The sequence below is a fragment of the Lipotes vexillifer genome, unplaced genomic scaffold (genome assembly GCF_000442215.2).
Source record: "Lipotes vexillifer unplaced genomic scaffold, Lipotes_vexillifer_v1.1 scaffold118, whole genome shotgun sequence".
NCBI lineage: Eukaryota > Metazoa > Chordata > Mammalia > Artiodactyla > Lipotidae > Lipotes > Lipotes vexillifer.
This window is the reverse complement of record NW_006790289.1, coordinates 917,336-931,674: the sequence shown is the minus strand read 5'-3', so window position 1 is coordinate 931,674 and position 14,339 is coordinate 917,336. Positions and strand designations below refer to the sequence as shown.

Here is a 14,339-nt window from a genome sequence, read left to right as displayed (position 1 = left end):
ATAATCTTTATTGGAGCTTTAGTTTAGAATCACAGATCATCTTTCCTGTGTTCCACTGATTAGAAACGTCAGCTCTTTTCATCATTCATCAACACTCATCAGGGATGCTCAGTGCTACAGGAAAAAAAAAACAAACAAACTCTTATTCTCAACAATAAAGAGAAAACTCTGAATTATGTTACATTTTTATTACTAACACACAATTATAATTTTGATCCAGTACGAAGCAGCAATTTTCATGCATTCTGTTAGAGACAAAACAAATGTTTGGGTTCATCATCATTTAGAATGTGTTCCATTCTCAGATTCAACCTTCCTTTGCTTATAAGCATCAAGAAAGGGCAAGCCTGAGTTCAGCTTAATTGAACATAAAATTTCATGTTTTCAGCATTATGCTCTCTTTTCATAAAATATTTATAAGTAACTTCCAGTAGTTGCAATTAAAACTGGATCATCTTAAATTTAACCCCTCTTTAAATGGAGCAGGATGAAGATGTAGAGGAAGGGATTGAAACTGAACCTGCACCTTAGATGTAGTCTAAGATTAATTCAAGAGGAAAGTATTTTTCAGATTAATCTTTTTTTTTTTAATAAATTTTTATTTATTTTATTTATTTTATTTTTGTCTGTGTTGGGTCTTCATTTCTGTGCGAGGGCTTTCTCTAGTTGTGGCAAGCGGGAGCCCCTCTTCATCGTGGTGCGCGGCCTCTCACTGTCGCAGCCTCTCTTTTTGTGGAGCACAGGCTGCAGATGTGCAAGCTCAGTAGTTGTGGCTCACAGGCCTAGTTGCTCTGCGGCATGTGGGATCTTCCCAGACTAGGGCTCAAACCCGTGTCCCCTGCATTGGCAGGCAGACTCTCAACCACTGCGCCACCAGGAAAGCCCCAGATTAATCTTTTTGAGGAACAAAAAATAGGAGTGGAGAAAAGTTTTATTCAGTAAACAGGTTGCCACTGCCATCATTTTCTTTATCTAGGTATGGCTGGAGGACTACAGAGTGGACTGAGTGCCGTGTGGATCCTCTGCTCAGTCAGCAGGACAAGAGGCGGGGCAACCAGACGGCCCTCTGCGGAGGAGGGGTCCAGACCCGAGAGGTGTACTGCGTGCAGGCCAATGAGGACCTCCTCTCACACTTAAACACCCACAAGGACAAAGAAGGTAAACTGTTTTCTTCTCAAGTACTCAACTGTGGAGACCAAGAGTGGGATCATCCTGCAGGGGTGTATATGTAGCCGTTTGGGGCAGGAAGAGTCATATTTCTGTTCACATTATGGCTGATATTGACTATGGTGAACAGTAGTCTAAATTATGGTTGTAAAAATAATTAATACAGTTCCGTCTTTGGTCCGTTCTGATTTACTGAAAAACCTCTCTTTAGTAGGAGTAATTTATAAAAATAGAATAAAGATGTATCTCGTAAGGATACACATAGAATGCAAGTATGTGTTCCAAAGTCCAAATTTTCTTTTCTTCATAAAGAAGAAGTAAAACATGCTTGTAAAAAGAACACCTTATTTTGCTGTTTATAATGGGGTTGAAAAAATAAGTTAATTATGGTATTGAGTGAAAATTTCAATTTGAATTTAAAAGAAATAAATACAGAATAAAACTACCGGAAAAAAAAACAAAAAAAACCCCAACAAAACAAAACAAAAAAAACTACAGGAAAAAGTCTTTAACCCAAAGGCATGACTTCTTTTTTTTAAATTTAATTTAATTTATTTTTGTATACAGCAGGTTCTTATTAGTCATCAGTTTTATACACATCAGTGTATACATGTCAATCCCAATCGCCCAGTTCAGCACACCACCACCACCACCCCCCTGTGGCTTTCCCCGCTTGGCGTCCATACGTTTGTTCTCTACATCTGTGTCTCAACTTCTGCCCTGTCTCAACTCTAAAATTTTAATCATTATTGGATCAAGTTTATATTCAATTAGTAGCCCATTAGTCCACACAAATATGAGACTTTTCAAGCAATGCTGTAAGCAGACCCTATTACGTTTCACTACCTGAGGGATTGCCGGACTTCTATCACTAATACATTCAACATATATTGATTAGTTGCCAGGAGAGTTCCAAAAATTTTGTGTGGCGGTGAGGATAAAAATATCAATACAAACTTCATGTCAGGAAAATGCTCATGGTCATCTTGAGGGCACACAAACAGCCCAACAGTTATAATGCAGTATGGTATGCATTATAATTGAGTTTTAGAATAACCATAGGGAGATCAGAGAAAGAGGAACCTTCACAAAGGAGGTGGAACTTGAGCTGAGTTATGACACATACACTTCATACATGTTTTATGAAATGGGCATTTCATAAAACAAAAGAAGAGATGGCTCCTTTGCCTCCGCAAAAAAAGAAGTGGCACTGGTGACCAGTAATTCTTGGGAAATAAGGACTAAAGTTTTGCATTTGCAGCTTGAAAAATTTAATTGTTTCGTATCCACTAGCTTTACACAGCACGTCAGCTCATTTAGGAATCTAGCCTAGGGATACATTTTACTACTAACGTATCTTGAGGTTTTAAGGAAATACCATAAAACATATAATGTTAGTACGTTAATATTGTCTTGGCCACTTTAATGGCTACGTTTTTAACACTCTTAGGTGGATTTATTATAGCAGTCCTTTCAGAGTAGTATAATTTCACTGCTAGAGGTAGATCAGATTTTAGTTTCTGAACGTGAGTTATATCCTGTAGGTTATTGCTTTCAAAAAGATCCTTCAGAATTCTGAATTGCAACAGCACATTTAAAAAAATCATTTTGTCATAGAATTCCCCTTCTACTGCTGTCAAAGCACTGCAGAGCAACAAAAGTAAAAGTCACAGAAAAAAGGGAAAACACAAAGAATATTATTATTAAGATGTATCTGTTGGACTAAAGCAAATGCCAAAGCAGAGATTAATAGACATGGCAGTAGTCAATTCACCTGAAATTAATATTTAATCATGTAAGTATGTAACATGAATAACTTAGGAATTTGTGTCCTTTCATGTCCAATACCAAGAATATTAATAAATCTCTTATTGCAAAAACAGCTGATTCTTGCTAAAAGTTGCAGCTTTTTTTTTCTCAGAACTTAGACTGAGTTCCCCCTAGAAGTACTTAACATTGCCCAATAGGAAACTTGTTTAATACACCAGCATCCCAAGGGTGACATGTAACGACTGTAAATATATGTGAATGGAGAACAATTAGACTGTGGGCTGTGAAGATTGTTCACAGTCTGTCTTCTTAAACAAATAAGAAAGAATGAAAGCTTACTTTATAAAAACAGGGAAACCTCTCAAAGTAACTTCCTCATTCAATCCTAGTTAGAAGGTACTGATCTCAAGAAATCCTGACTGTGTAACCATGAACAACCTACTCTAAGAGCAATTCATATTGCCCTTAATTTGAAGAGCAAGGACTACACTGTTGTTTTTGTAGATTCACACTTTGTGTCCTATAAATGTCGTTTTCACACATAAGCAAACTATTAAAAATACCTTAGGGCTTCCCTGGTGGCACAGTGGTTGAGAGTCCGCCTGCCAATGCAGGGGACGTGGGTTCGTGCCCCGGTCCGGGAAGATCCCACATGCCGCGGAGCGGCTGGGCCCGTGAGCCATGGCCGCTGAGCCTGCGCGTCCGGAGCCTGTGCTCCGCAACGGGAGAGGCCACAAAAGAGAGAGGCCCACGTACCGCAAAAAAACAAACAAACAAACAAAAAACCTTAATTCAAAATAAAATACTTTAGCTCAAAAATAAAATTTCTTGATGCAAAAAATACTGTAAACAAGTGATATGAAATTCACATAAACTTCATTATCTTCATACATCATATTACACAGAAGAATGATAATGACCACCTTAGCACAAAGGCAGGGTCTTATTAAATCACTTTATTCACTGGCGTATTTACTACTGTTAATTGACTCACCCCACATGAGGCCCTAAAAATTCTTTTCCTTGGAGCTAATATATTTAATTTGCAGAAAATTGAAATATTTATTATTAAAGTTCTCACAAAGTGTAAAGTATGTTATTCAAAACTTGAAATGAGTTGAATTATCAGAATACTTACTAAGTTGGCGATGGCATCTATAGGCAATAGGAAAAATATATCTACTTGATATTGGAGAGTATCCACATTTTATTCTTGGAATTCTCCCAATTCTAACACAATATTCAGGTGATCAAAATTTCCATAATCACTGCTTTAGAAGAAAGGCTTGACAAATTCTGTACTGAGAAGACTTAGTAGTAAAATCTTTGACAGTTTCTGTCATCTGCCTATTCAGAATTCCAGTAGGCTTGAAGAATATCCAACTTGCGCTGGCATGAACTCTGTCCTTCTCAGGATATGACAGGACAAGGCCTTGCCCATGGGGAGGTTATCAGTGTAAGTCCTAGAAAGCTGATGAAAATGTTGCTGATCATTAGATGCATGAACGCGAATTGACTTTTTTAAGAGTTCAAAGTGAATTGAAAGTAGATTTTAGCTATAGTAATTCAAGAAATTCTTCCATTTGATACAGATTGAACATGTTTTTAAATGAGGGACACCAAAAGTATTGGTTATAAAGCACCATAAAACTTACTGCAACTTATAGGAAATTTTAGAACATTCCTTTATAGAAAATGTATCAAATAATTCACACCAAAATCTGGAGAAGGTCTGTGGGATTTGAGGTTATTAAGAAAGACAGCATGGATAATGAGCCTGTATGATGACACCGTCAGAAAGGTGTGGAGAATCAGTAGAAAGATGGATTGAGGGAAGGATGATTGTACTGTGAATGGGTAGACAGAAGGATGAATTAAGAGCTCATATTTTCCCATCTGCAAAGAAATAAGAATAAAATAGTCACCATCCCTAAATGAAATGCAAATTCTTTATAATTGTATTCTTTTATCTACAGTTTCCACAGACTAGCCCACTTCAGTCAACACTATTTTGAAAAAAAAAAAGGCTATGCTTATGGTGCTATTTCCCTGTTATTTCAGAAAGTAAATATCAGAGAGTGCATTGAAGCCTAGTGCTGCATCTTTCCTATCCATCACTTTTGAAATAACAGGTGCGTGAGACTATTTTGCATAACATTTCAATCAGAAATGTGTATCAGGGTTCTCTATACATTCCCTGATATAATTCTTAAACCCTCTAGGAAAGATAGTAATTTACTTTTACTTTCTGTTTTGCTAGAAATAGATTGAAGCTGTCCCATGAAATAGAAATGATTTTGTTTCTTGTCTTTCTAGAACATGATTATATAGATATAAATTGTAGAAAAACATAAAAAGATTTTTAAGTTTACTGACTTTAAAATGTCACTAGGGGACTTCCCTGGTGGCACAGTGGTTAAGAATCCACCTGCCAATGCAGGGGACACGGGTTCGAGCCCTGGTCAAGGAAGATCCCACATGCTGCGGAGCAACTAAGCCCATTCGCCACAACTACTGAGCCTGTGCTGTAGAGCCCGTGAGCCACAACTACTGAGCCCACGTGCTACAACTACTGAAGCCCATGCAGTCTAGAGCCCGTGCTCCACAACAAAGAGAAGCCACTGCAGTGAGAAGCCTGCACACTGCAACAAAGAGTAGCCCCTGCTCACCACAACTAGAGAAAGCCCGCACGCAGCAATGAAGACCCAATGCAGCCAAAAAAAATAAATAAATTAATTAATTTTTTAAATGTCACTAGGGTAATACCATAATTATATAGGCATATATAAAGTTTGGTTATGAACACTTTTGTTGTGGTACATTAATGAAGGTATAAACACTTTTCATAATTTATCATTATATTTTTAAACACACCACTTTGTTCTCAATCTTCTACGGTAAATGAAGAAGGAATAAATCACATAATGGCTACATTTGGGAAACATAGCCTACACTGGTGCAGTGGGTTGTAAAAAGCACTGTGATATAATTATAGAATAACTAAAACATTCCTATGTTTTAAATCCTAAATCCCTGAAGCAATCAAACCTTCCTCGGAAATCAGTCCTCTGGATATTTTGTGAAAGAGAAGGGCTGTTTCCTTAGGAAATTTCTCTGTGATCAGTGGATTACAAAATGGAAGGTGAGATGCCAAGAGGTTTCAGCCATTGGGATAGAAGCTAATAAAAACTTACATTCTGAGAATTAGATTAAGCTGGTCATTGGTCTACGCCAGAGGTAACTTAACAATTTTTAGTAGAGGAAGAGCTTACTAATGACATGTCAGGAAGTATTCAACCAAAAAGGCAGTCAAAGAAAAATATAATGAGGCAGCTCTGAAGTTGTGTAAACATGATAACAATGCTTACAGTACCTTTGACTTAGTCAATGTTTAATAAACATTTGTTGTTTGACATGTTTACTCTCCCCTTTGTAAAATAGTACAATTTCCTTTTAAATTTGTCTGAAAATTGTCTCTTCAGCGTTTCAGGTACACTGAAACATTCTCTATTTCAGCTAGGGGCTATATCCACAGACACCATTTTTCATCCCTGAATAATTAACTATTCACACCTCTGACTTTGAATAGAGGACACATGATCTAGTTGTTAGATCAAATGATGAGAGTCAAAATGTATATACTTTGTGTCAGGTTGGCCACTCATTTAAGAGAATAGTTTTATTTTTTTATTTTATTTTTTTTTTACTTTTTTTGAAACATCTTTATTAGAGTGTAATTGCTTTACAATGGTGTGTTAGTTTCTGCTTTATAAAAAAGTGAATCAGATATACATATATATATATCCCCATATCTCTTCCCTCTTGTATCTCCCTCCCTCCCACCCTCTATATCCCACCCCTCTAGGTGGTTACAAAGCACCGAGCTAATTTCCCTGTGCTATGCGGCTGCTTCCCACTAGCTATCTATTTAACGTTTGGTAGTGTATATATGTCCATGCCACTCTCTCACTTTGTCCCACCTTACCCTTCCTGCTCCCCGTATCCTCAAGTCCATTATCTAGTAGGTCTGTGTCTTTATTCCCATCTTGCCACTAGGTTCTTCATGACCATTTTTTTTTTTTAAGATTCCATATATATGTGTTAGCATACGATATTTGTTTTTCTCTTTCTGACTTACTTCACTCTGTATGACAGACTCTAGGTTCATCCACCTCACTACAAATAACTCAATTTCGTTTCTTTTTATGGCTGAATAATATTCCATTGTATATGTGTGCCACATCTTCTTTATCCATTCTTCTGTCGATGGACACTTAGGTTGCTTCTATGTCCTGCCTGTTGTAAATAGAGCTGCAATGAATATTGTGATACATGATTCTTTTTGAATTATGGTTTTCTAAGGTTATATGCCCAGTAGTGAGATTGCTGGGTCGTATGGTATTACTATTTTTGGTTTTTTAAGGAACCTCCATACTGTTCTCCATAGTGGCTGTATCAATGTACATTCCCACCAACTGTGCAAGAGGGTCCCCTTTTCTTCACACCCTCTCCAGCATTTATTGTTTGTAGGTTTTTTCATTATGGCCATTCTGACTGGTGTGAGATGATATCTCATTGTAGTTTTGATTTGCATTTCTCTAATGATTAGTGATGTTGAGCATTCTTTCATGTGTTTGTTGGCAATCTGTATATCTTCTATGGAGAAATGTCTATTTAGGTCTTCTGACCGTTTTTGGATTCAGTTCTTTGTTTTTTTGATATTGAGCTGCATGAGCTGCTTGTAAATTTTGGAGATTAATCCTTTGTCTGTTGGTTCATTTGCAAATATTTTCTCCCATTCTGAGGGTTGTGTTTTTGTCTTGTTTATGGTCATTTAAGAGAATAGTTTTATATGTCTATTTTCCTCTTTTCTAATTATATAGATAGCTTAAAAATCTTTTGAATTTTCATCTTAAGACTACTTTCAAGAGAACCCCAGACAGATAATCAGGAAATCTGGTTTTCATTTCTGCTTGGCCTTATATCTTGATGCACATTACTTAACTTTATTTACCTAAAAATGGCTATTTAATTGCACTTATGTTACATTTCCAGCAACGTGGCAGACTAGAATAGCTGAAGATCATCCTTTACAAAATACCTAGACATTCAGGATACAGTATTGTTTTAAATACTTTTAAGAGCAGAACTGAGGTCTTGATTAACTAAGCAATTTCCCAAAGCAAACCATGAAGGCTGAGATGATGCTTTCTGTGGTTGCCCTTGGGTAAGGATGGTACAGAACAAGGGTTAACGTTATGGGGACTTGAGGGCATGACATAAACTTGTACTTAGAGAAAGAGAGTACAAGCAGAAATACTGCATTACTTCATCAGCCTCAAAGGGTTATAGCATCAATGACTGAGTGAGCAGAGAAATTCAACTTACCTATAGAGGGAGATAACAAGGAAGCAGATCAGCTTCAGCCTTAAATCAGGGCAAAAACAAACCTCTCCTAAAAATTCTACCTATGGGCCTGTACTCATATGAGTTTAAGTTTCAAATGTATGGTACTTCCATAAGTCCAAAGACCACAAAGCTGAAAATTAATATAAGAAATGGTGTCAGGCAGTGGTATTAGCAAGGTGCCTGACATAGCAAAAGCAAAAACTCTAAAGATGGGAATACCTTAACCTAAGCTGCAGGATTTTACCAGGTAAACTGCACCATTCAAATTTGTGAACTACATGAGGAAAAATAATTCATTGTAAACAGGATTTAGAATGCCTAACAAACAGTAAAATTAGACTTGCAAATATTAGACTAAATATTAGATTTGCAAATATTAGACTTGGAAATATTAGAAAAAGCAGATACAAACTATAAAATACATATGCTAAAACTTATTTATGATGTAAAGGAAGAATTAAAACATTAAATATAATGAGTCACAATTAAAAAGACCAGATTTTAAAAAAAGAAAAAGAAAAGAAACAAAAGTTCTGGAACTGAAAAATAATTTAACTGGAAATAAACAAATGGGTAGATTATACACATTGAGATAAACAATTATTAGTAAACTAAAGACAACTGTAAGCAAATTATTCAAAATGCAACACTGAAAATAGAAGTTGAGAATGAAAGCAAGGATAACAGTCATGAAGAATTAAACAAGAAGGTTCAGAGTGAGAGAATCAAGAGAAAAGATGAGAGAATTGTCTAGAATTGATGAAAGACAAGATATACAGGATCAAGAAAATTTGCAAGCAGGATAATAATATATGTACACTTTATATACAATGTAGTGAATTCTCAACTCATCAACTCCAAAGACATAATAAAAGGAACAGAGGGAAGGAGAAAATTAATTACAAAAGAATTAACAAATTAGCAGTGAAATTCTCAACAGCTACAGAAGATCAGTATAATAAAAATAATGTATTGAAAGTACTGAAAGGAAAATAACTGTCAACTTAAAATTATTTATCCAACTACCTATCATTGAAAACTATGGGCAAAATTAAGACAAAAGTGAAAGGATTAATAAACCCTTACTGAAATTACCGCTAAATGATGTTTAGAAAGAAGGAAATTGAACCCAGAAAGAGAAGAATTCAAGATGTGCAAAGAATTTGGTAAGCATGTGGGTAATCTAAATAAGTATAAATATCTGTGAAGCAACAACAATAATTTTCATGATTAAAACACTGTAAATTAGTTAATGACCAACAATAATATGTGACAGGAGGAAATAATAAGGAGTGTATTGTTTGGGAAAGCGTAGAGATATTGAGCACCCTTATATATTACTAAGTTATTATGCCTGTTAAAAAATTAAGAATAATTATTAACATAAAAATACATTATATATATATACACACTTTTCTAAAAGGGATTAAATAAGAATCAGTCAATTCAATAAAAGTACTAAGCAATAGCAAAAAAATCATTGTTTTCTTAGAGACAGTCTAATTAATACCAAATAAAAAAGGCTAAAAATCTAGAAATATGACTTTTCAAATGTCAGAGTTAAAGGTTATTACAGAAAGTCATTTTGTTTTTGTTATTATTATAAGACCAACCAACTGTGTTATAAGTTTTTTGCCATGATCAAACTAAGAGTGTGGATCACTCAGTCCAAACATTTACCACTTCTGGAAAATACCTGAACAGATCACACGTTGTATTTCCCAGGCAGTAATGCCATCTTTATATACAAAGTGCAGCTGAAAATTTTATTTTAACATGAGAAATAACATGAGATTGATTTACGTTATATATGTGTGCAGTGTCAAAACTATCCAGAAGATTTAATGGTTGGATTGATTAAATAGCATTTGACAGAAAATTTTATTGGATAGTCAAAAATGCCCAGAATTTTCTCCAGTATTTTTAGAGTGAAGGATAATCTTCACAAACATAAAACTCAATAAAAATTATGTTGCTAACTTGATATTGTTCAGTGAAGCATGAGAATGACTAAACTTTTAAAACTGAAGGAAACATCTGAAAATTCCTGAGTATTTCAAACCTATCTCCCTTTGTATCATTCTCATTTTTTTCCCAGTTTGCTAATGGGAAAGGTGAATGACACTGGCTTGATTACTTAGACAAAGGTAATAATGACAAAGGAATTATTACCCAGAGAAGATAATAAAATTCATTATGTATGTTGGTGCCTTTGACAAAGTCATAGATGGTGTGCTGTTAAATATGTGAGTGATATTAGGCTAGAAAGGATAAAACATACTAGATAATAATTTTATGATGCAAAAAGATATTAATAGGCTAGACACATTGAAATTTCTCCAGCAATATGAAGTCTAACGAAATACTTACAACAAATACCTACACTTAAGAGCCAAATGCCCACTCTAAAAGGAAATGATACTATAATGATGATGATATGATGACAGTGAGAGTATTGATTTTGTTTATTAAGGCACTATGTTAATTATTTTGTTGCTGTGAAGATTAAATGTTTAATGTGGGGAAGGAACAGATGGCATCGATTGCTTAATATTATTTTTTATTAAAGTAGAGTTTATTTACAATGTTGTTTTAGTTTCAGCTCTACAGCAAAGTGACTCAGTTATAGATATATAACTGAATGATATATATATATATATATATATATGATTATATATATATTCTTTTTCAGATTCTTTTCCATTATTACTTATTATAAGATATTGAATATAGTTCCCTGTGCTATATAGTAAGACCTTGTTGTTTACCTATTTTTTTAAATTTTTATTGGGAGTATAGTTGATTTACAATGTTGTGTTAGTTTCAGGTGTACAGTAAAGTGAATCAGTTATACATATATCCACTCTTTGTTAGATTCTTTTCCCATATAGGTCATTACAGAGTACAGAGTAGAGTAACCTATGCTATACAGTGGGTCCTTATTAGTTATCTGTTTTATATATAGTAATATGTATATGTCAATCCCAGTCTCCCAGTTTATCCCTCCCCTCCCCTTCCCCCCAGTAACCATAAGTTTGTTTTCTACATCTGTGACTCTATTTATGCTCTGTAAATAAGTTCATTTGTATCATTTTGTTTTTTAGATTCCACATATAAGTGGTATCATATGATATTTGTCTTTCTTTGTCTGACTTCACTCATTATGACAATCTCTAGATCCATCCATGTTGCTGCAAATGGCATTATTTTGTTCTTTTTTATGGCTGAGTAATATTCCATTGTGTGTGTGTGTGTGTGTGTGTGTGTGTGTGTGTGTGTGTATCACATCTTCTTTATTTGCTTGTCTGTTGATGGACATTTAGCTTGCTTCCGTGTCTTGGTTATTGTAAATAGTGCTGCGGTGAACATTGGGGTGCATGCATCTTTTAAAATTAGAGTTTTGTCAGGATATATGTCCAGGAATGGGATTGTGGGATCGTATGGTAACTATTTTAGTTTTTTAAGGAACCTCCATGCTGTTCTCCATAGTGGCTGCACTAATTTACATGCCTACCAACAGTGTAGAAGGGTTCCCTTTTTTCTAAACCCTCTCCAGGATCTGTTATTTGTAGGCTTTTTGATGATGGCCTTTCTAACCAGTGTAAAGTGGTATCTCATTGTAGTTTTGATTTGCATTTCTCTAATAATTAGCAATGCTGAGCATCTTTTTATGTGTCAGTGGGTTAATGTTAAACTCATTCTGTGTCTGTTCTCCCGTGTTACTTTTCTGAACATCAATCACAAGCTGATCAATGAAGTGTTAAAATTTGGATATCTCACTTGATATTCCTTCATTCACTCAGTACATACTTACTGAGCAACTGTTAGGTTGCACCACTGATTAAGATGTTGAGTATAGAATGTTTTAAAAAGCAGACTTGATCCCTGTCTGGGAACTTATAGCCTACCTTATATAACCGAACCGCAAAAAACCTCGTATTAAGGCTTTGTTTACTGGAAGTTCAGGGTTGCCCCTTCACAAGGCTAACATGGAGAGACTTCTGCAGACATGCCAGTTTGGGGCTCTTCAGTTAAAATCTGAAAATATACTACAACCATGGTCCATCCTTACAAAGAACCTTTACCCTTATTCACTGGGTATATTATTTTTCTGGAAATCACATATTTTCAAAATGTAGTTTAAAAATCACCTGTATGCTTTAAGAAAGTGCAAAAATCCCTGGATGTTATCCACTGGGATTGTGATTCTGTAGGTCTGAAATGGGTGCAGGAATCTCTGTTTGTTTTATAAGCACCGTGGTGATTATAATTAGGAGACGATTTTACCGTAAAGCTCATGATGGTCCTTTTCAAAGGCCCTTTCCAAAGTTTTGGGAGAGACTGGGATAGGGAAAGGGAAATCCATTTTTCTTTCTTTTTGAGGCCCAAGGCTTATGTAATTTATGCATTGAAAAAAAAAAAAAAAGCTAAATTCCAAATACAAAATCAGTAAGATCTCTGTCAGGGTTTCAGAAGGGTCCCGTGCATGTGAAGCGCCCTGACCTTAAGCCTCATGGGTTTCTTAATGAATCTGTTCCAAATTCTAACACAGATTTTTGGCCTCTATTTGAGCCATAGAGAATCAGTACATTAAGATGAGAAACAGAAACACAGGCATCCGTGTCCTGAAAACAGGTTTCCCAAAGTTCTAGAGATAAAACTGGGGAGAACGGAGTGACTGGGAAAAGTCACTCTTTGTGTTCAGAAGTGAAATAGAACTTTCAGTTTTAATATTGGTCTTAGTTATGTTCACTGAGCCCTAGTTTTAGGTCCCTGAGCTGCAGATCTTTAGAAAACCACTATACCTTGCTAGTAGTTAAGTTAGGAAATTGGTGAGGAATAACACTTTACACTGAGATACTGTTTCATCTCACTTTATACCTGTAACCCAAGATGGAAAGAAGCCATAGCTGTTAGTAAAGGACCTTCCATTAATGAAAGAAAAACATTAGATAAAATGTCACATAACCTGACACTATCAAGTGGCTGTACTGTGTGTGCTTTTTGTAACCCTTAAGCACATATTTCATCGAGTCGGTTGTCGATGAATGATAGCACCAGAAGGAATTTTGAAATGAACACTCAGGGACCTGCGCTGGCAAATGAATAGCATTTTTTCAGAGGTGCACTCCTGCAATCTAAGAATGTAAAAGAAGTGGTTTGTGGCGGGCTGTTCCCTGCCTTGCTGATAATTGCTCAATAGGGAGTAGCTGCTCTCACCAGTGTTAACAGAGGAGTACAAACTACATTGTGGAACTCATTAATATTTATTCCTTCTAAAAGCAATGGGCAATAAAAAGGGAAATAAACTGGGTAGAATAGCAATGGGAAAAGGAAGCCATGACAACAGATTCATCTTGAAAAGGTTTCACCATTTATTGCACACAAAAATACACTTGAAATACAAGGATCCATATTATTAGTCTGGAATCCACTAAAAATACCTCTATGGGTCAGCTAATTTATAAAAAAAAAATTGTATATTGAACACAGCCTAAGAATATAAAGTAGCCATCCACATTATTGTAGTTATGTGATTTTGGTGTATCAGTTTACAATTTCATATTTTCAATATTCAGCAAAGCTACATGTTCTCAGCCTCAGATTCTGTGCTGTGTCTGTCTATAGACAAGAACTTTCTCTAAGCCAAGGGTCACCTGCTTGTTGCAACAGAGACCAGTAACATTTCTTTTCCTTTTATTGTGCTGCTTCTCTATTATCTGACTTGAAATGCCTTCAACCATTGTCACAACTATCCACATATCTCCTGTTTCAAATTGTCTTTTTCACACTGTTATCTTTTTTCATCCAAAGCCTATGCCCTTCTTATACTATATTACACAAGTCACCATTCGATTACATAGAATTCTGTGCTTTTACAGTTGCCTCATGAGTATTATGCCAACTCCCCAAGATTTTAAGCTTCTGAGGAGGGAATGGCACTTTTTCCTGCCTAAATTTTTTTTTTTTTTTTTTTTTTTTTTTTTTTTTTT

General features: G+C 35.4%; 1 protein-coding gene across 1 annotated transcript in view; it reads left to right on the top strand.

Moving 5' to 3' along the window:
- THSD7A (thrombospondin type 1 domain containing 7A) overlaps nucleotides 1-14,339 on the top strand; it is a 449,214-nt gene that overhangs the window by 227,784 nt on the left and 207,091 nt on the right. The window contains exon 4 of the mRNA XM_007463528.1: nucleotides 977-1,158. Within this exon, the coding sequence (XP_007463590.1) occupies nucleotides 977-1,158 (182 nt within the window). The remainder of the gene's footprint in view (nucleotides 1-976; nucleotides 1,159-14,339) is intronic.